The sequence below is a fragment of the Salvelinus fontinalis genome, chromosome 14, assembly GCF_029448725.1.
Source record: "Salvelinus fontinalis isolate EN_2023a chromosome 14, ASM2944872v1, whole genome shotgun sequence".
NCBI classification, from domain to species: Eukaryota; Metazoa; Chordata; class Actinopteri; order Salmoniformes; family Salmonidae; genus Salvelinus; species Salvelinus fontinalis.
Window position 1 is genome coordinate 10,146,498 of NC_074678.1, and position 20,270 is coordinate 10,166,767.

At 43.1% G+C, this 20,270-nt stretch overlaps 1 protein-coding gene across 1 annotated transcript in view; it reads right to left on the reverse strand.

Moving 5' to 3' along the window:
- The window catches only part of kif1aa (kinesin family member 1Aa), a gene marked incomplete in the record, with an annotated part of 191,337 nt that overhangs the window by 43,382 nt on the left and 127,685 nt on the right, over positions 1-20,270 (reverse strand). Inside the window, 7 exon segments of the mRNA XM_055943926.1 lie at positions 507-573; positions 1,321-1,429; positions 5,917-5,972; positions 6,457-6,569; positions 13,407-13,497; positions 13,639-13,804; positions 16,818-16,947. Coding sequence (XP_055799901.1) covers positions 507-573; positions 1,321-1,429; positions 5,917-5,972; positions 6,457-6,569; positions 13,407-13,497; positions 13,639-13,804; positions 16,818-16,947 — 732 coding nt within the window.

Sequence of the window (20,270 nt, forward strand, 5' to 3'; positions counted from 1 at the left end):
GGACCATTCTTGATAAACACGGTAAACTGTTGAGCGTTAAAAGAAAACCCAGCAGCGTTGCAGTTCTTGACACAACCGGTGCGCCTGTCACCTACTACCATACCCCCGTTCACTTCAGTCTTTTGTCTTGACTATTCACCCTCTGAATGGCACACATACACAATCCATGTCTCAATTGTCTCAATTAAAAATACTTCTATAACCTGTCTCCATCATTCTATATTCTTCTATATTCTTCCATATTATTCTATATGATTCTATATGATTCTATATGATTCTATATGATTCTATATTCTTCTGTATTCTTCTGTATTCTTCTGTATTCTTCTATATGATTCTATATGATTCTATATGATTCTATATGATTCTATATGATTCTATATTCTTCTATATTATTCTATATTCTTCCATATGATTCTATATGATTCTATATGATTCTATATTATTCTATCCACCTGCAAATCAGATCAATCATAACTTTCATTCCCCTCCCTAAAACGACTCACCTGGTGCAGCATGAACGTCCCATGGCAAGGCATGCCTCCTCTATGGTCCACTCCTGCTGGGATGTAGCTGTATGGCAGTAACAAACCTCTCATTGATTTCACGTCGGCCAATAAGTGCTGAATGACATTAAAGCTGTTGCTGATATTGTTGTAACTCTGGTTCTTGCATCGACATTCCACTGTGTTAATATACATTAAATCACGATGTTTGTAGTACACAACAGGCTTACCATTTCACCCACCAGTCTCTGAGTCTCTGAGTCGCTGTGTTACTGAGTCTCTGTGTCTCTGTGTCTCTGTGTTTCTGTGTTTCTGTGTCTCAGTCTCTGTGTCTCTGTGTCTCAGTCTCTGAGTTGATGATTCGCTGAGTCGCTGTGTTGCTGAGTCACTGTGTCTCTGTGTCTCTGTGTCTCTGTGTCGCTGAGTCTCTGAGTCTCTGAGTCTCTGAGTCTCTGAGTCTCTGAGTCTCTGAGTCTCTGAGTCTCTGAGTCTCTGAGTCTCTGAGCCTCTGAGCCTCTGAGTCTCTGAGTCTCTGAGCCTCTGAGCCTCTGAGCCTCTGAGCCTCTGAGCCTCTGAGCCTCTGAGCCTCTGAGCCTCTGAGCCTCTGAGCCTCTGCATGTACAGTGCAGTGGAACCCTTTTCGGTCTATTTCTTTTCTAGTGAACCAACCACCAAGGATGTGAACCGGCCAACAGATCAGGCCAGTCGACAGTGGTAGATTATCATTCATAGAAGCGGGTTAACAAAAGGTTGTGGTGAGATGGTTTGCTGTGAAGTACAGTGCAGTCCTGTGGTCGCGGTGACTGATACTCACTCTCCACTGGCCTCCAGCTCACAGATCTCGAAGAACACCATGAGGTCATACTTGCAGTGGCAGGGCCCGGCTGTAGGACGCATCAGGGCAGTCAGCTTGGTGGCAGGGACTAAAAGGGAGGAAGGTGAAGGGAGACAAGGTTACCGCCAAGGGACACTCACTCTCCAGTAGCAGGGAACATGGAGAACTGTGAAGAGAGAAGGGCTGAAAAAGAGGAGTGATCAGAGAGATGCATGGGAGAGAGAAAGGGACCGTTCAGTCCTGTGGAAACGGAATGAGATCACTCAGGATGGCCACAAACCCCAGTAAGCAAGCAATCATCATTAGAGTGGATTGCCTCCGGAGATGGAAATTAGTATTGTAGCTAAATCAGGTGCAAATTTGTTGTGCTTGATCCCTGACAAATAAACTAATAAAATATGTAAAATAAAAATAAATCAATGAAACACTAATTATTTGCATCTATTTACAATATTCCCCAAGTATAAGGAACATTTTATGGAAAAACTAGATTATTACAATGTATATAGCCCAGATCCTGAGAACAAATCAGTGAACGTAATCATCACATCAGAGACAGGTATTATTACATCAATTACTATGAAGACTGTCTGTTACCCATCTCTATCAATTACCATGAAGACTGTCTGTTACCCATCTCTATAAATTACCATGAAGACTGTCTGTTACCCACCTCTATCAATTACCATGAAGACTGTCTGTTACCCATCTCTATAAATTACCATGAAGACTGTCTGTTACCCACTTCTATCAATTACCATGAAGACTGTCTGTTACCCACCTCTATCAATTACCATGAAGACTGTCTGTTACCCACCTCTATCAATTACCATGAAGACTGTCTGTTACCCACCTCTATCAATTACAATGAAGACTGTCTGTTACCCACCTCTATCAATTACCATGAAGACTGTCTGTTACCCATCTCTATCAATTACCATGAAGACTGTCTGTTACCCATCTCTATAAATTACCATGAAGACTGTCTGTTACCCACCTCTATCAATTACTATGAAGACTGTCTGTTACCCACCTCTATCAATTACTATGAAGACTGTCTGTTACCCACCTCTATCAATTACTATGAAGACTGTCTGTTACCCACCTCTATCAATTACCTTGAAGACTGTCTGTTACCCACCTCTATCAATTACCATGAAGACTGTCTGTTACCCACCTCTATCAATAACCATGAAGACTGTCTGTTACCCACCTCTATCAATTACTATGAAGACTGTCTGTTACCCACCTCTATCAATTACCATGAAGACTGTCTGTTACCCACCTCTATCAATTACAATGAAGACTGTCTGTTACCCACCTCTATCAATTACCATGAAGACTGTCTGTTACCCATCTCTATCAATTACCATGAAGACTGTCTGTTACCCATCTCTATAAATTACCATGAAGACTGTCTGTTACCCACTTCTATCAATTACCATGAAGACTGTCTGTTACCCACTTCTATCAATTACCATGAAGACTGTCTGTTACCCATCTCTATCAATTACCATGAAGACTGTCTGTTACCCACCTCTATCAATTACTATGAAGACTGTCTGTTACCCATCTCTATCAATTACCATGAAGACTGTCTGTTACCCACCTCTATCAATTACCATGAAGACTGTCTGTTACCCACCTCTATCAATTACTATGAAGACTGTCTGTTACCCACCTCTATCAATTACCATGAAGACTGTCTGTTACCCATCTCTATAAATTACCATGAAGACTGTCTGTTACCCACCTCTATCAATTACCATGAAGACTGTCTGTTACCCACCTCTATCAATTACCATGAAGACTGTCTGTTACCCCCTTCTATCAATTACCATGAAGACTGTCTGTTACCCACCTCTATCAATTACCATGAAGACTGTCTGTTACCCACCTCTATCAATTACCATGAAGACTGTCTGTTACCCCCTTCTATCAATTACCATGAAGACTGTCTGTTACCCACCTCTATCAATTACCATGAAGACTGTCTGTTACCCCCTTCTATCAATTACTATGAAGACTGTCTGTTACCCACCTCTATCAATTACCATGAAGACTGTCTGTTACCCACCTCTATCAATTACCATGAAGACTGTCTGTTACCCACCTCTATCAATTACTATGAAGACTGTCTGTTACCCACCTCTATCAATTACTATGAAGACTGTCTGTTACCCATCTCTATCAATTACCATGAAGACTGTCTGTTACCCACCTCTATCAATTACCATGAAGACTGTCTGTTACCCATCTCTATAAATTACCATGAAGACTGTCTGTTACCCACTTCTATCAATTACCATGAAGACTGTCTGTTACCCACTTCTATCAATTACCATGAAGACTGTCTGTTACCCACCTCTATCAATTACCATGAAGACTGTCTGTTACCCAGTTCTATCAATTACCATGAAGACTGTCTGTTACCCATCTCTATCAATTACTCTGAAGACTGTCTGTTACCCACCTCTATCAATTACCATGAAGACTGTCTGTTACCCACCTCTATCAATTACTCTGAAGACTGTCTGTTACCCCCTTCTATCAATTACTATGAAGACTGTCTGTTACCCACCTCTATCAATTACCATGAAGACTGTCTGTTACCCACCTCTATCAATTACCATGAAGACTGTCTGTTACCCACCTCTATCAATTACCATGAAGACTGTCTGTTACCCATCTCTAACAATTACCATGAGGACTGTCGGTTACCCAGTTCTATCAATTACCATGAGGACTGTCTGTTACCCACTTCTAATTCATAAAGAGTTATTTATGGAAGCTACTAATGTTAAGAGCCTATAAATCCAGTTGAGGAAGAAATCACTGGAGGAACTGCAGGGGAAGTCAACCAGACAGTAGACAGGAGGAACTGTAGGGGAAGTCAACCAGACAGTAGACAGGAGGAACTGTAGGGGAAGTCAACCAGACAGTAGACAGGAAGAACTGTAGGGGAAGTCAACCAGACAGTAGACAGGAGGAACTGTAGGGGAAGTCAACCAGACAGTAGACAGGAGGAACTGTAGGGGAAGTCAACCAGACAGTAGACAGGAGGAACTGTAGGGGAAGTCAACCAGACAGTAGACAGGAGGAACTGTAGGGGAAGTCAACCAGACAGTAGACAGGAAGAACTGTAGGGGAAGTCAACCAGACAGTAGACAGGAGGAACTGTAGGGGAAGTCAACCAGACAGTAGACAGGAGAAACTGTAGGGGAAGTCAACCAGACAGTAGACAGGAGGAACTGTAGGGGAAGTCAACCAGACAGTAGACAGGAGGAACTGTAGGGGAAGTCAACCAGACAGTAGACAGGAAGAACTGTAGGGGAAGTCAACCAGACAGGAGGATCTGTAGGGGAAGTCAACCAGACAGTAGACAGGAGGAACTGTAGTGGAAGTCAACCAGACAGTAGACAGGAGGAACTGTAGTGGAAGTCAACCAGACAGTAGACAGGAGGAACTGTAGGGGAAGTCAACCAGACAGAAGACAGGAGGAACTGTAGGGGAAGTCAACCAGACAGTAGACAGGAAGAACTGTAGGGGAAGTCAACCAGACAGGAGGAACTGTAGGGGAAGTCAACCAGACAGGAGGAACTGTAGGGGAAGTCAACCAGACAGGAGGAACTGTAGGGGAAGTCAACCAGACAGTAGACAGGAGGAACTGTAGGGGAAGTCAACCAGACAGTAGACAGGAGGAACTGTAGGGGAAGTCAACCAGACAGTAGACAGGAGGAACTGTAGGGGAAGTCAACCAGACAGGAGGAACTGTAGGGGAAGTCAACCCGACAGGAGGAACTGTAGGGGAAGTCAACCAGACAGTAGGAACTGTAGGGGAAGTCAACCAGACAGGAGACACCCAACCAGACAGAGAAGGAAGCCAGGCCTGTGGAAAATCCCTGAAACACAACCTCTTTTTAAATCCTATTTTGGAAATCCTTCTATCACCGTGTAAAATCAGATTGCTTTCTTGATAAGAGAAGCAATACGTTGGGCTATTAGCCCAGTCTACACTGTGATCAATACGTTGGGCTATTAGCCCAGTCTACACTGTGATCTCCATCTCAATTGCAAAAATGGAGATAGGTGTTTTTTGTATTTCTGATTTACAATGTATCATCTTGACCATCAAGTGATATAAAAAAGTATATAAATTGAGCTCAAGTTTAGTTTCAGAGACTCTCATTGGCCCATGCACACAGACAGTAACCAACCCGGTTTCTGGGCTCTAACAACTGAACATATAGAGAGGGGTGGGGCTGGCAGACTGGGTGGCTCCTCCCCCTCCAGGAGAAAAGAGGCGGCCAATCCGGCGGCGGACAGGGCGTGGCCTGACAGAGAGTCCACCAGCGCCCCATTGAACACCTCTGGGACCAGGTAGCGAATCAGCTCCAGGGTCTTCTCCAGGTCGGCGGGCGTGGCATCGTCTACTGCTTCACAGTCACAGGGTTCAGTAACACGTCCCCAACAACATGACATTACTTAGAGTATCACAACACAGTTCGCAGCCTCACGTTTAACACACTAAATAACAACATTCATATCCTGATGTAGACAGAGGTCTAATTGTACCTGGTTTGGACAGGGGCATGACTGGAGGGAACTGCCTTCTGCTGGGACGCAGGGGGCTGGTTAGAGAGAGAGAGAGAGACAGAGAGACAGAGAGACAGAGAGACAGAGAGACAGAGAGACAGAGAGACAGAGAGACAGAGAGACAGAGAGACAGAGAGAGAGAGAGAGAGAGAGAGACAGAGAGACAGAGAGACAGAGAGACAGAGAGACAGAGAGACAGAGAGAGAGAGAGAGAGAGAGAGAGAGAGAGAGAGAGACATATACAAAGGCAACCAGTGAAGAACAAACACAATTGTAAATACAACCTATATTTATTATTTATTTATTTTCCCTTCTGTACTTTAACTATTTGTACATTGTTACAACACTGTATATAGCCATAATATGATATTTGAAATGTTGTTTCCCATGCCAATAAAAGCCCATTGAATTGAATTGACTTGAGCGAGAGACAGGTACGGTAAGTCCTAGAATACCACCATATGAAAAGTGCATTACAGAGAGGGGAATGAAGCTTGTCCTTCCGGTAACGAGTGTTACCTGATGAGCTCCTTGCAGAGAGTAGGCTGTTTCTGGTAGTGACCAAACACCTCAAACACCACAGGCTGTGTCTTGATGTAGTCCACAAAGGATTTGGTGACCTCTACAGCAATCTGTTGAACCAATAAAGACATACGAGCTACCACAGCATATCAAACCATCATAGCGTTCTTGTATTTAATTATTTTTATTTTTTATTTTTTAGGGGGTAGATCAGATGTAATATTGCAGATAGGTTGTGGCTTCCATCAATGGAACTGTTTACATTATTTACAATCCCCCAAATATATTTTTGTGTATATATATTTTCCTTTATTATGTTCCCCTAACCTGTCACGCCCTGGCCATAGAGAGGTTTTTATACTCTATTTTGGTTATGTCGGGGTGTGACTAGGGTGGGCATTCTAGTATCTTTATTTCTATGTTTTCTGTTTCTATGTTTTGGCCGGGTGTGGTTCTTAATCAGGGACAGCTGTCTATCGTTGTCTCTGATTGGGAATCATACTTAGGCAGCCTTTTTCCCACCTGTGTTTTGTGGGTAGTTGTTTTCTGTTTAGTATCTGTTTACCTGACAGAACTGTTCGCTTTCGTTTTGTTACTTTGTTTGAGTGTTTTTGATATTAATAAAAATCATGAACCCTTACCACGCTGTGCTTTGGTCCACTATTCCTTACGACGACGAGCGTTACATAACCCTACCATAACCCTAGTTATCACGATTTTCTTTAACCAATTTTGGTCTTTAATTCAGGGCCGACAGACAAGTTCCTTACTTTCTCCCCTACTTCCATTTTTTGCGGTAATGCTTAAATGAGTTGGTTGTAATTTTAAGTAGAGCAGACATTTCCATATATACTTTTGTGTGATAACTCCATCAGCCCTATTAATGATATAATTTACAAAGATTATACTTTTTTTTTTTAAATCCCCAAAACAATGGCTTCTTCTCAATTAGAATATTTGAATTTAGCCATAATATTTGTTGTTTTATTTGTTCTGTCTTTTCTGGTGGATTAATCTGAAATTGCAACTAACTTTCTATTGCTTGTTTTAAAAATAGAGATATTTTGGAGTGAAAGTGAGAGGTTGTAATCTGTATAAAGGGGAAAAGGCCATTCTTGAACACGGGGTGAGACATTCTTACTAATCTGCATGAGAACCAGTTCAGATTTAAGTATAACTTTTGTATGACTGAAGCCTTTAGTGAGAGGTCTAATGCTTTAATCTTGAATCATTTCTGCCCTCCAAATTCATATTCATTACATAAATAGGCCCGTTTAATTTTGTCTGGCTTACCGTTCCAAATCAAATTGAAACTGTTTTTGCTCTGTTTTCTCTCACATCATGTAAAAGCAGGTCATTAGGTGTAGGCTTTCTTTCAGGATATGAATTCAGACATGTGCCAGAGATAGAGCTGGGTCCCGATGAAGACTGAGGGTGACTAAGGCTCAGTCAAGGGGCCATTTGGTTAAAACCTGCTGCTCTTATTGCTGATGGGAGAAGCTTTTAAGTAAACAGGAGGAGTGAGAGAAGGTGAAGGGGGAAGGGTTCCTCTGTGCTCTCTGGACGGTAAAAGGGGGTATTTATTCCCTTTGTCCTTGTCGTCTGTCGTGGATGTGTTGGTGCATCACTGCTCTATACAATCAATCAATTAAATGTATTTATTAAGCCCTTTTTACATCCGTAAAGTGCTTTACATTAAACAGTAAGCAGGAAGAAATACAGTATATATCTATTGATATGGAAGGCAACAAACTGGACACAAAGTGCCTAAAAAACATATTTAAAACTTCTTCAGGCTCGGGTCTATTTTTCTCAATTTCCGCCTGACTGACGTGCCCAAAGTAAACTGCCTGCTACTCAGGCCCAGAAGCCAGGATATGCATATAATCGGTACCATTGGATAGAAAACACTTTGAATTTGGTAGAAATGTTAAAATAATGTATGAGACTATAACACAATAGATATGGTAGGAGAAAATCCAAAGAAAAAACAACAATAATTTTTTGGGGGGAGAGAGCCCACGCTCTTACAATGGAAATTATGGGGGCACATCCAAATCCAGCTCCCAGATTGCAATTGCTATGGCTTCCACTAGATGTCAACAGTCTGTGTTCAAGGTTTCAGGCTTGTTTCTTCCAATACGAGGAAGAATAATGAGTTTTAGTACTGGGACAGAGTTGGAAAGAGGACGCGTACCTGCTAATATCGCTTTCCTATTGAACATACTTCTTTCTGTATGAAATATTATAGTTTAATTACATTTTAGGGTATCTGAGGATTAAATAGAAACATATTCTGACTTCTTTTAACAGAGTTTAGCAGTAGCTTTTTGGATTCCTTTCTCTGCATGTTGAACGAGTGGATTACTCAAATTGATAGCGCCAACTAAATTGAAAAAGAAAAAAGGATTTTATCTAACAAAACGACACTACATGTTGTAGCTGAGACCCTTTGGATTGCAAATCAGAGGAAGATTTTCAAAAAGTAAGTGAATATTTAATCGCTATTTGTGAATTAATGAAACCTGTGCTGGTTGAAAAATATTTGGATGTGGGGCGCCGTCCTCAAACAATCGCATGGCATTCTTTCGCTGTAAAGCCTACTGTAAATCAGACAATGCAGTTAGATTAACAAGAATTTAAGCTTTTAACCGATATAAGACACTTGTATGTTCCTAAATGTTTAATATCTGTAATTTTATGATCATTTATTTGAATTGCGCGCCCTCCAATTTCACCGGAAGTTGTCGACAGGTGTCCCGCTGGCCTAGCCATCAAGAAACGATGTAAACTGACTTAAAATGACATGGTTAAAAGTGTTTTTAGACGTGCATCTAATAATAAGACCTTGTACTTAGGATGTGTATGATACACACTGAGTGTACAAAAAATTAAGAATACCTTCCTAATATTGAGTTGCAATCCCCCCCACTTTTGCCATCTGAACAGCCTCAACACTACCAACATACAGCTGGCTGGTTATACGCTGTACTGGCAGGATAGAACAGCGGCGTCTAGTAAGACAAGTGGCGGCGGACTATGTGTTTTTGTAAATAACAGCTGGTGTACAATATCTAACCCTCGCCTGAGGTAGAGTATCTCATGATAAGCTGTAGACCACACTATCTACCTAGAGAGTTTTCATCTGTATTCTTCGTAGCTGTCTACATAACACCATGTAGTACCAGACCACCATAGTGCCTGTGCCCAAGAACACTAAGGTAACTTGCCTAAATGACTATCGACCCGTAGCACTCACGTCTGTAGCCGTGAAGTGCTTTGAAAGGTTGGTCATGGCTCACATCAACACCATTATCCCAAAAACCCAAGACCCACTCCAATTAGAATACTGCCCCAACAGATCCACAGATGATGCCATCTCCATTCCACTCCACACTGCCCTTTCTCACCTGGACAAAAGGACCACCTATGTGAGAATACTGTTCATTGACTACAGCTCAGTGTTCAACACCATAGTGCCCTCAAAGCTCATCAATAAGCTAAGGACCCTGGGAATAAACACCTCCCTCTGCAATTGGATCCTAAACTTCCTGACAGGCCGCCCCCAGGTGGTAAGGGTAGGTAACAATACATCCGCCACACTGATTCTCAACATAAGGACCCCTCAGGGGTGCGTGCTCAGTCCCCTCCTGTTCTCCCTGTTCACTCATGATTGCACGGCCAGGCACGACTCCAACACCATCATTAAGTCTGCCGATGACACAACAGTGATAGGCCTGATCACCGACAACGACGAGACAGCCTATAGGGAGGAGAGCAGAGACCTGGCTGTGTGGTGCCACAGGTTGAGAGCTTCAAGTTCCTTGGTGTCCACATCACCAACAAACTAACATGGTCCAAGCACACCAAGACAGTTGTGAAGAGGGCACAACAAAACCTATTCACCCTCAGGAGACTGAAAAGATTTGGCATGGGTCCTCAGATCCTGAATAGGTTCTACAGCTGCACCATCGACAGCTTCCTGAATGGTTGCATCACTGCCTGGTATGGCAACTGCTAGGCCTCCGACCGCAAGGCACTACAGAGGGTAGTGCGAACAGCCCAGTACATCACACATCACCAAGCTTCCTGCCATCCAGGACCTCTATACCAGGTGCTGTCAGAGGAAGGCCCTAAAAATTGTCAAAGACTCCAGCCACCCTAGTCATAGACTGTTCTCTCTGCTACTGCAAGGCAAGCGGTACCGGAGCGCCAATTCTAGGTCCAAGAGGCTTCTAAACAGCTTCTCCCCCAAGCCATAAGACTCCTGAACACCTTATCAAATGGCTACTCTATCCACAGGGATCCTGGCCCATGTTGACTCCAATGCTTCAATGATGCTCCAATGATGTCCTTTGGGTGGTGGACCATTCTTGATACACACAGGAAACTGTTGAGCGTGAAAAACCCAGCAGCGTTGCAGTTCTTGACACAAATCAGTGCGCTTGGCACTGACTACCATACCCACTTAAATCTTTTGTCCTGCCCATTCACCCTCTGAATGGCACACATACACAATCCATGTCTCAACTGTCTCACGGCTTAAAAATCCTTCTTTACAACCTTTTCTCAATAGGGGGTGCTGTTGGCACTTTGTAATAATTTCGTTCCCAAATTAAACTGCCTCGTACTCAATTCTTGCTCGTACAATATGCATATTATTATTACTATTGGATAGAAAACACTCTCTAGTTTCTGAAACCGTTTGAATTATATCTGTGAGTAAAACAGAACTGGAGCTAGAGCAATTTTCTTATGAGGATGTGAGAATGCTGAATTCTGCTGGCTGTTCTGAGATCCGTTTATAAATCTGCCTGTCTTCTATTGGTTGAGATGCACTGCATACGCCTTCCCCTGGATGTCAGCGAATAGTGAGAATTGAAATGGTGTTTCTAGGCAGATCTGAGAGCTTATAAATGGGCTGGCAACGTGGGGTCCGTCCTTTGTCCTCTTCGCTCTGACGCAGAAAGGACCTCTGGCTGTCGTGATAGAAAGCTCCCTTTATAGCCCTTGGATATATCCGGCTCTGTTTTTATTCGATATAGGTGTTAAAGACAACATAATGTTGTTATATTAAACCGAGTTATATCAGTTTATATCATTTTATTGCGATTTTCTGATATTTATTTATGCTGCGTTTTAGGGAGTTGGGCACGTCTTTGCCACATGGCTAATGTTTACTGCTAATTCCAACGTTGAAGGCGACAATCTACAACCGAGCAACGATTCTTTTGGACAAAGGACACCTTGCCCAAGATTCTGATGGGAGCTCATCAAAAAGTAAGAACTATATATGATGTTAATTCGTTGTTCTGTTGAAAAATGTTACACTCATATTCCGCCATGAATCTCAGTGCGGTCTCGCTTTAACGCACGCTGTATGTCGTAGTAACGTTAATTTTAAAAATCTAACACAGCGATTGCATTAAGAACTAATATATCTTTCATTTGCTGTCCAACCTGTATTTTTTAGTCAAGTTTAGGATTAGTTACTGATTAGAATAGGTGCCTCTCCCAAGATTTCTCCCGACGTATTGTTGGCAGTTTGGCTACTTTTCTCATTGTATAACCACGATTTGTGCCGCTAAATATGCACATTTTCGAACAAACTCTATATGTATTGTGTAATATGATGTTATAGGACTGTCATCTGAAGAAGTTTTGAGAAGGTTAGGGAAAAAATTAATATATTTTGCTGGTTTATTCGTTATCGCTATTGTTGGCCTGAATCAATGCTGTTGTGTGGTTGGCTATTGTAGTAAGCTAATATAATGCTATATTGTGTTTTCGCTGTAAAACACTTAAAAAATCTGAAATATTGGCTGGATTCACAAGATCTTTGTCTTTCATTTGCTGTACGCTGTGTATTTTTCAGAAATGTTTTATGATGAGTATTTAGGTAATACACGATGGTCTCTGTAGTTATTCTAGTTGCTTTGGTGAGAGTTGTGATGGTGGCTGCAATGGTAAACTATGATTTATACCTGAAATATGCACATTTTTCTAACAAAACATATGCTATACAATAAATATGTTATCAGACTGTCATCTGATGAAGTTGTTTCTTGGTTAGTGGCTATTTATATCTTTATTTGGTCGAAATTGTGATAGCTACCTATGCAGGAAAAAAATTGTGGGGAAAAAAAGTTGTGTCTTTTGCTATCGTGGTTAGCTAATAGATTTACATATTGTGTCTTCCCTGTAAAACATTTTAAAAATCAGAAATGATGGCTGGATTCACAAGATGTGTATCTTTCATCTGGTGTCTTGGACTTGTGATTTAATGATATTTAGATGCTAGTATTTACTTGTGACACTATGCTAGGCTATGCTAGTCAGCTTTTTTACTGATGGGGGTGCTCCCGGATCCGGGATTGTGACGAAGTAGAAGTTAACCTGTCTCCTCCCTTCCTCTACACTGATCGAAGTGGATTTAAGAAGTGATCCTAGCTTTCACCTGGATTCACCTGGTCAGTCTATGTCATGGAAATTGCAGGTGTTCATACATGGATGTTGGAATATGTTTTGAGAGTATACAAAATACCCCTCCTTTGGCGTGGAGAATTTATTGATTCACGGGCTGCTTAGATCACAGAACAACGTCGGCGTTGAATGGGCCGATGAATCGACCTGGAACCTTTTCCTCAACTGAGCCAATTGCAGCTCTACTGACAAGAGGCCTCACGTCTTCCTGGTTCCAGGACTATAAACTAAACATGTGAACAGCACTCCTTGTGTTCGGACGGCAACCAGACATATGGTCGCTGTCAATTTATGAACAACAAATCAATTCAAGGACACCCCACGAGGGGAAAAATTCTACTTGGACCACAGAAATCCTTTTTTTTCCCAGCTGAAAACTCTTCGGCCCTCTTACCTGTTTGTGACTCTGATTCTGCTGTCTATCATATTAGCACATACTTTTCATTAATCATTCAACTGCTTACATTTTGTACGTGGTAGAAGCCCAGAGGAGGACCTCGCCCTGTGTTCTTCAGAGGCTCTGTGGAAAAGGCCTCGTCATGGCGGTGGATGAAACTGTAGATGATCAGAAAGAGCGAGGAGGGCCTCGTTAGCTATCACTCAGTCTGTTACAATGTCTGATAGACCTAAAGATCTGATAGACCTTACTGAAGAAGAAGAGGCAGAAGAAGAAGAACAACAACAACAACGACTTACTTGAACTGGCAGAAGATGTCAGCGTACTCTGCAGAGATGCTGAAGGCCTGGAGGACCGTCACTCTGAAGGTGAAGATGTTACCTATCCTCAGGTGTTCCAGGGTTCCGTCCAGAGCTCCTCCCTCCAGGTTGGCCTTCAAGGGGCTCTCCAACTCCTCAGGACCGGCTACAGGGAGTTAAAACAGAGACATGAAGACATAGAAGAGACATTGAATGTAGTTATGCTTTCTGTGTTTTCATTATGGCACACTGAGCTATTTCTCTCTGCACTACATCCTTACTTAAAACAACATAGTATAACTTCAGGCAGTTGCTTCACACTGACAAACACACTACCTACCTGTACATAAATACATTTTAGCATTATGCAGATATGAACACACACCAAACACACGTACAGCGCCTTCAGAAGGTATTCACCTGCTTTAACTTTTTTCCACATGTTGTTGTGTTACAGCCTGAATTTAAAACGGATTCAATGTAGATGTTGTGTCATTGGCCTACCCACAATGCCCTGTAATGTCAAAGTCAAATTATGGTTCAAGAAATGTTGACAAATTAATGAAAAATGTAACATTGAAATGTCTTGAGTCAATAAGTATTCAATCCCTTTGTTATAGCAAACCTTAATAAGTCCAGGAGTAAAAAATGGTTAACAAATCACATAATAATTTGACCATGACAGCGCCATGACAGCGCAACACACCAAGGGTGGAACAGTGGCAAAGATACCCACAGGACAAACAGAATAATATTAGTCTGAGGAGAGATTAAATAGCATTAATACAACTGTCTGATAGACACAGACAGTCAGGTACCCACAGGACAAACAGAATAATATTAGTCTGAGGAGAGATTAAATAGCATTAATACAACAAAAAATCATTCTAAACACTCTCTTTTAGTTTACACCAAAGTTAAAACAGATGTATTTTTTTCTTCATAATAAGCAGGAGTAATATTCTTAGCAGATCAGAATGACAGCAGACTGTACTTCTATCCATGTCCCTAAAGACTAACAGAAACAAAAGACACAATTAACTAGAATGGCTTATCTGTGTGCAATAATAGCGTTTAACATGATTTTGAATGACTACTTCAGCTCTGTATCCCACACATATAATTATATGTAAGATCCCTCAGTCGAGCAGTGAAATTTAAAAAACAGAATTCAACCACAACGAACAGGTAGGTTTTCCAATGCCTCGCAAAGAAGGGCACCTATTGGTAAAACAATGAAAAAGCAGATATTGAATATCCCTTAGAGCACAGGTGTCAAACTCATTCCACGGGGGGCCGAGTGTCTGCGGGTTTTCGCTCCTCCCTTGTACTTGATTGATGAATTAACATCACTAATTAGTTAGGAACTCCCCACACCTGGTTGTCTAGGGCTTTATTGAAAGGAAAAACCAAAAACCTGCAGACACTAGGCCCTCCGTGGAATGAGTTTGACACCCCTGCCTTAGAGCATGGTGAAGTTTTTAAATACACTTTGGATGGTGTATCAATACACCCTGTATTATGTATTCCAAAACATGCATCCTGTTTGGAATGAGGCAATAAAAAGTCAAACTGAAAAAAAATGTTGCAAAGAAATACATTTTATGTCTTGAATGCAAAGCGTTATGTTTGGGGCAAATCTAACACAACACATCACTGGGTACCACTTTTCATATTTTCAATCATGGTGGTGACTGCATCATGTTATGGGTATGCTTGTCATCAGCAAGGACTAGGGAGTATTTTAGGAGAAAAATCAACAGAATAAAGCGAAGCACAGGCAAAATCTGAGAGGAAAACCTGGTTGAGTCTGCTTTCCAACCAACACTGGGAGAAAAATTCACCTTTCAGCAGGACAATAGCCTAAAACACACGGCCAAATAAACACTGGAGTTGCTTACCAAAACGACATTGAATGTTCCTGAGTGGCCTAATTACAGTTTTGACTTAAATCGGCTTACAAATCTCTGGCAAGATTTGAAAATGGCTGTCTAGCAATGATCAACAACCAATTTGACAGAGCTTGAAGAATTTGAAAAATAATAATATGCAAATATTGTACAATCCAGGTGTGAAAATCTCTTTGAGACTTACCTGGAAAGACACACAACTGAAATCCCTGCTATTTACGGTGATTCTATCATGTATTGACTCAAGGGTGTGAACACTTATGTAAATTAGATATTCCTGTATTTAAGTTTCAATAAATGTTCAATCATTTCTAAAAACCTGTTTTCACTTTGTCATTATGGGGCATTGTGTGTAGATAGGTGAGATAAAAATCTATTTCATCCATTTTGAGTTCAGGCGGTAACACAACAAAGTGTGGAATAAATCAAGAGGTATGAATACTTCCTGAATACTTCCTGAAGGCTTTCTGAAGGCCACACCCACATACACAGACCACGCCCACGACAGACAGACCACAGCCTCACAGACAGACTCCACACACAGAGTTCTCTACAGCTAATCTCGCGTGTAGAAAAGTTTGACGAGACACCACAGTTTGACGAGACACCACAGCGGCTGAGGAGACACCACAGCGGCTGAGGAGACACCACAACGGCTGAGGAGACACCACAGCGACAGAGCGGCTGAGGAGACTACAGAGCGGCTGAGAAGACTACACAGCAACTGAGGAGACTACACAGCGGCTGGAGAGACTACACAGCGGCTGGAGAGACTACACAGCGGCTGGAGAGACTACACAGCGGCTGGAGAGACTACACAGCGGCTGGAGAGACTACACAGCGGCTGACGAGATTACACAGCGGCTGACGAGATTACACAGCGGCTGAGGAGACTACACAGCAGCTGAGGAGACTGCACAGCGACTGAGGAGACTACACAGCGGCTGAGGAGACTACACAGCGGCTGAGGAGACTACACAGCGGCTGAGGAGACTACACAGCGGCTGAGGAGACTACACAGCGGCTGAGGAGACTACACAGCGGCTGAGGAGACTACACAGCGGCTGAGGAGACTACACAGCGGCTGAGGAGACTACACAGCGGCTGAGGAGACTACACAGCGGCTGAGGAGACTACACAGCGACTGAGGAGACTGCACAGCGGCTGAGGAGACTACACAGCGGCTGGAGAGACTACACAGCGGCTGAGGAGACTACACAGCGGCTGAGGAGACTACACAGCGGCTGAGGAGACTACACAGCTAGTTACCCGCACATGTATTGTTGTTGACTTCATCGGCTGAGGGTCCGATCTCTGAGTTCTGTCCCTCCCCCTCCACGAAACGCAGCTCCTCCTGGGACGCCCCAGTACGGGACAGACCAGCGGGGCACGACTCAGCCTGGAACTGACCACAAGGGACAGCATACAGTTAGCAAAGCTGGAAGAGAAGCTAGCAAACCTAGGAGGTAGTCACTAACTAGCTAGAAGATAGCATACAGTTAGCAGAGATAGAGGGAGTGGCCTAGCCACTGACATTAAAGCTAGAAGACGTAGCATGGAACTGACCACACGGGACAGCATACAGTAAGCAAAGCTAAGGGAGGCAACTAGGTCTCTGTAAAACTAGGGAAGGTACATACAATGATTTATATATACACTAGATGGCTGTTTTGAAGTCACCGTGCCTCCATCTTCGCACGCGTACCCCAATTAGTTGACTGGTCGATTGCTTTGTCGTTAGGTTGTTGGTGGACCGAGATTATTTTAGTCGAGCAGTTATATATAACCAATAACCATTAAATCACTGGGACCAAGCTTCCTGCCATCCAGGACCTCTATACTAGACGGTGTCAGAGGGAAGGCCCAAAAAAAGGGTCAAAGACTCCAGTCGCCCAAGTCATACACTGTTCTCTCTGCTACCGCACGGCAAGCCGTACCGGAGCGCCAAGTCTAGGTCCGAAATGCTCCTTAACAGCTTCTACACCCAAGCCATGAGACTACTAAACAGTTAATCAAATGACCACCCGGACTATTTACATTGACACCCCCCCCTTTTGTTTTTACACTGCTGCCTCCACATTGACTCTGTACCGTAACACCCTGTATATAACCTCCACATTGACTCTGTACCGTAACACCCTGTATATAACCTCCACATTGACTCTGTACCGTAACACCCTGTATATAACCTCCACATTGACTCTGTACCGGTACCCCCTGTATATAACCTCCACATTGACTCTGTACCGTAACACCCTGTATATAGCCTCCACATTGACTCTGTACCGTAACACCCTGTATATAGCCTCCACATTGACTCGGTACCGTAACACCCTGTATATAGCCTCCACATTGACTCGGTACCGTAACACCCTGTATATAACCTCCACATTGACTCTGTACCAGTACCCCCTGTATATAACCTCCACATTGACTCTGTACCGGTACCCCCTGTATATAGCCTCCACATTGACTCTGTACCGTAACACCCTGTATATAACCTCCACATTGACTCTGTACCAGTACCCCCTGTATATAACCTCCACATTGACTATGTATCGGTACCCCCTGTATATAACCTCCACATTGACTCTGTACCGTAACACCCTGTATATAGCCTCCACATTGACTCTGTACCGGTACCCCCTGTATATAGCCTCCACATTGACTCTGTACCGTAACACCCTGTATATAGCCTCCACATTGACTCTGTACCAGTACCCCCTGTATATAGCCTCCACATTGACTCTGTACCGTAACACCCTGTATATAACCTCCACATTGACTCTGTACCAGTACCCCCTGTATATAACCTCCACATTGACTATGTACCGGTACCCCCTGTATATAACCTCCACATTGACTCTGTACCGTAACACCCTGTATATAGCCTCCACATTGACTCTGTACCGGTACCCCCTGTATATAACCTCCACATTGACTCTGTACCGGTACCCCCTGTATATAGCCTCCACATTGACTCTGTACCAGTACCTCCTGTATATAGCCTCCACATTGACTCTGTACCGTAACACCCTGTATATAACCTCCACATTGACTCTGTACCGGTACCCCCTGTATATAACCTCCACATTGACTCTGTACCAGTACCCCCTGTATATAGCCTCCACATTGACTCTGTACCGGTACCCCCTGTATATAGCCTCCACATTGACTCTGTACCGTAATACCCTGTATATAACCTCCACATTGACTCTGTACCGGTACCCCCTGTATATAGCCTCCACATTGACTCTGTACCGGTACCCCCTGTATATAGCCTCCACATTGACTCTGTACCGTAACACCCTGTATATAACCTCCACATTGACTCTGTACCGGTACCCCCTGTATATAACCTCCACATTGACTCTGTACCAGTACCCTCTGTATATAGCCTCCACATTGACTCTGTACCGGTACCCCCTGTATATAGCCTCCACATTGACTCTGTACCGGTACCCCCTGTATATAGCCTCCACATTGACTCTGTACCGTAATACCCTGTATATAACCTCCACATTGACTCTGTACCGGTACCCCCTGTATATAACCTCCACATTGACTCTGTACCGTAACACCCTGTATATAGCCTCCACATTGACTCTGTACCGGTACCACCCTGTATATAGCCTCCACATTGACTCTGTACCGGTACCCCCTGTATATAACCTCCACATTGACTCTGTACCGGTAACCCCTGTATATAGCCTCCACATTGACTCTGTACCGGTACCACCCTGTATATAGCCTCCACATTGACTCTGTACCGGTACCCCCCTGTATATAGCCTCCACATTGACTCTGTACCGTAACACCCTGTATATAACCTCCACATTGACTCTGTACCGGTACCCCCTGTATATAGCCTCCACATTGACTCTGTACCGGTACCACCCTGTATATAGCCTCCACATTGACTCTGTACCGGTACCCCCTGTATATAGCCTCCACATTGACTCTGTACCGTAATACCCCTGTATATAACCTCCACATTGACTCTGTACCGGTACCCCCTGTATATAACCTCCACATTGACTCTGTACCGGTACCCCCTGTATATAGCCTCCACATTGACTCTGTACCGGTACCCCCTGTATATAGCCTCCACATTGACTCTGTACCGGTACCCCCTGTATATAACCTCCACATTGACTCTGTACCGGTACCCCCTGTATATAACCTCCACATTGACTCTGTACCGGTACCCCCTGTATATAGCCTCCACATTGACTCTGTACCGGTACCCCCTGTATATAGCCTCCACATTGACTCTGTACCGTAACCCCCTGTATATAGCCTCCACATTGACTCTGTACCGTAATACCCCCTGTATATAACCTCCACATTGACTCTGTACTGGTACCCCCTGTATATAACCTCCACATTGACTCTGTACCGGTACCCCCTGTATATAACCTCCACATTGACTCTGTACCGGTACCCCCTGTAGATAACCTCCACATTGACTCTGTACCGGTACCCCCTGTAGATAACCTCCACATTGACTCTCTACCGGTACCCCCTGTATATAGCCTCCACATTGACTCTGTACCGTAATACCCTGTATATAACCTCCACATTGTTTTTGTTGTTTTTTACTTTAGTTTTTTAGTAATATTTTCTTAACTTTATTTTTTAAACTGTATTGTTTGAAAGGTGTACATAGTTACATTAGCAGAACACTTATTATTTAAAAGGTTGTATATTCTACATGGACCT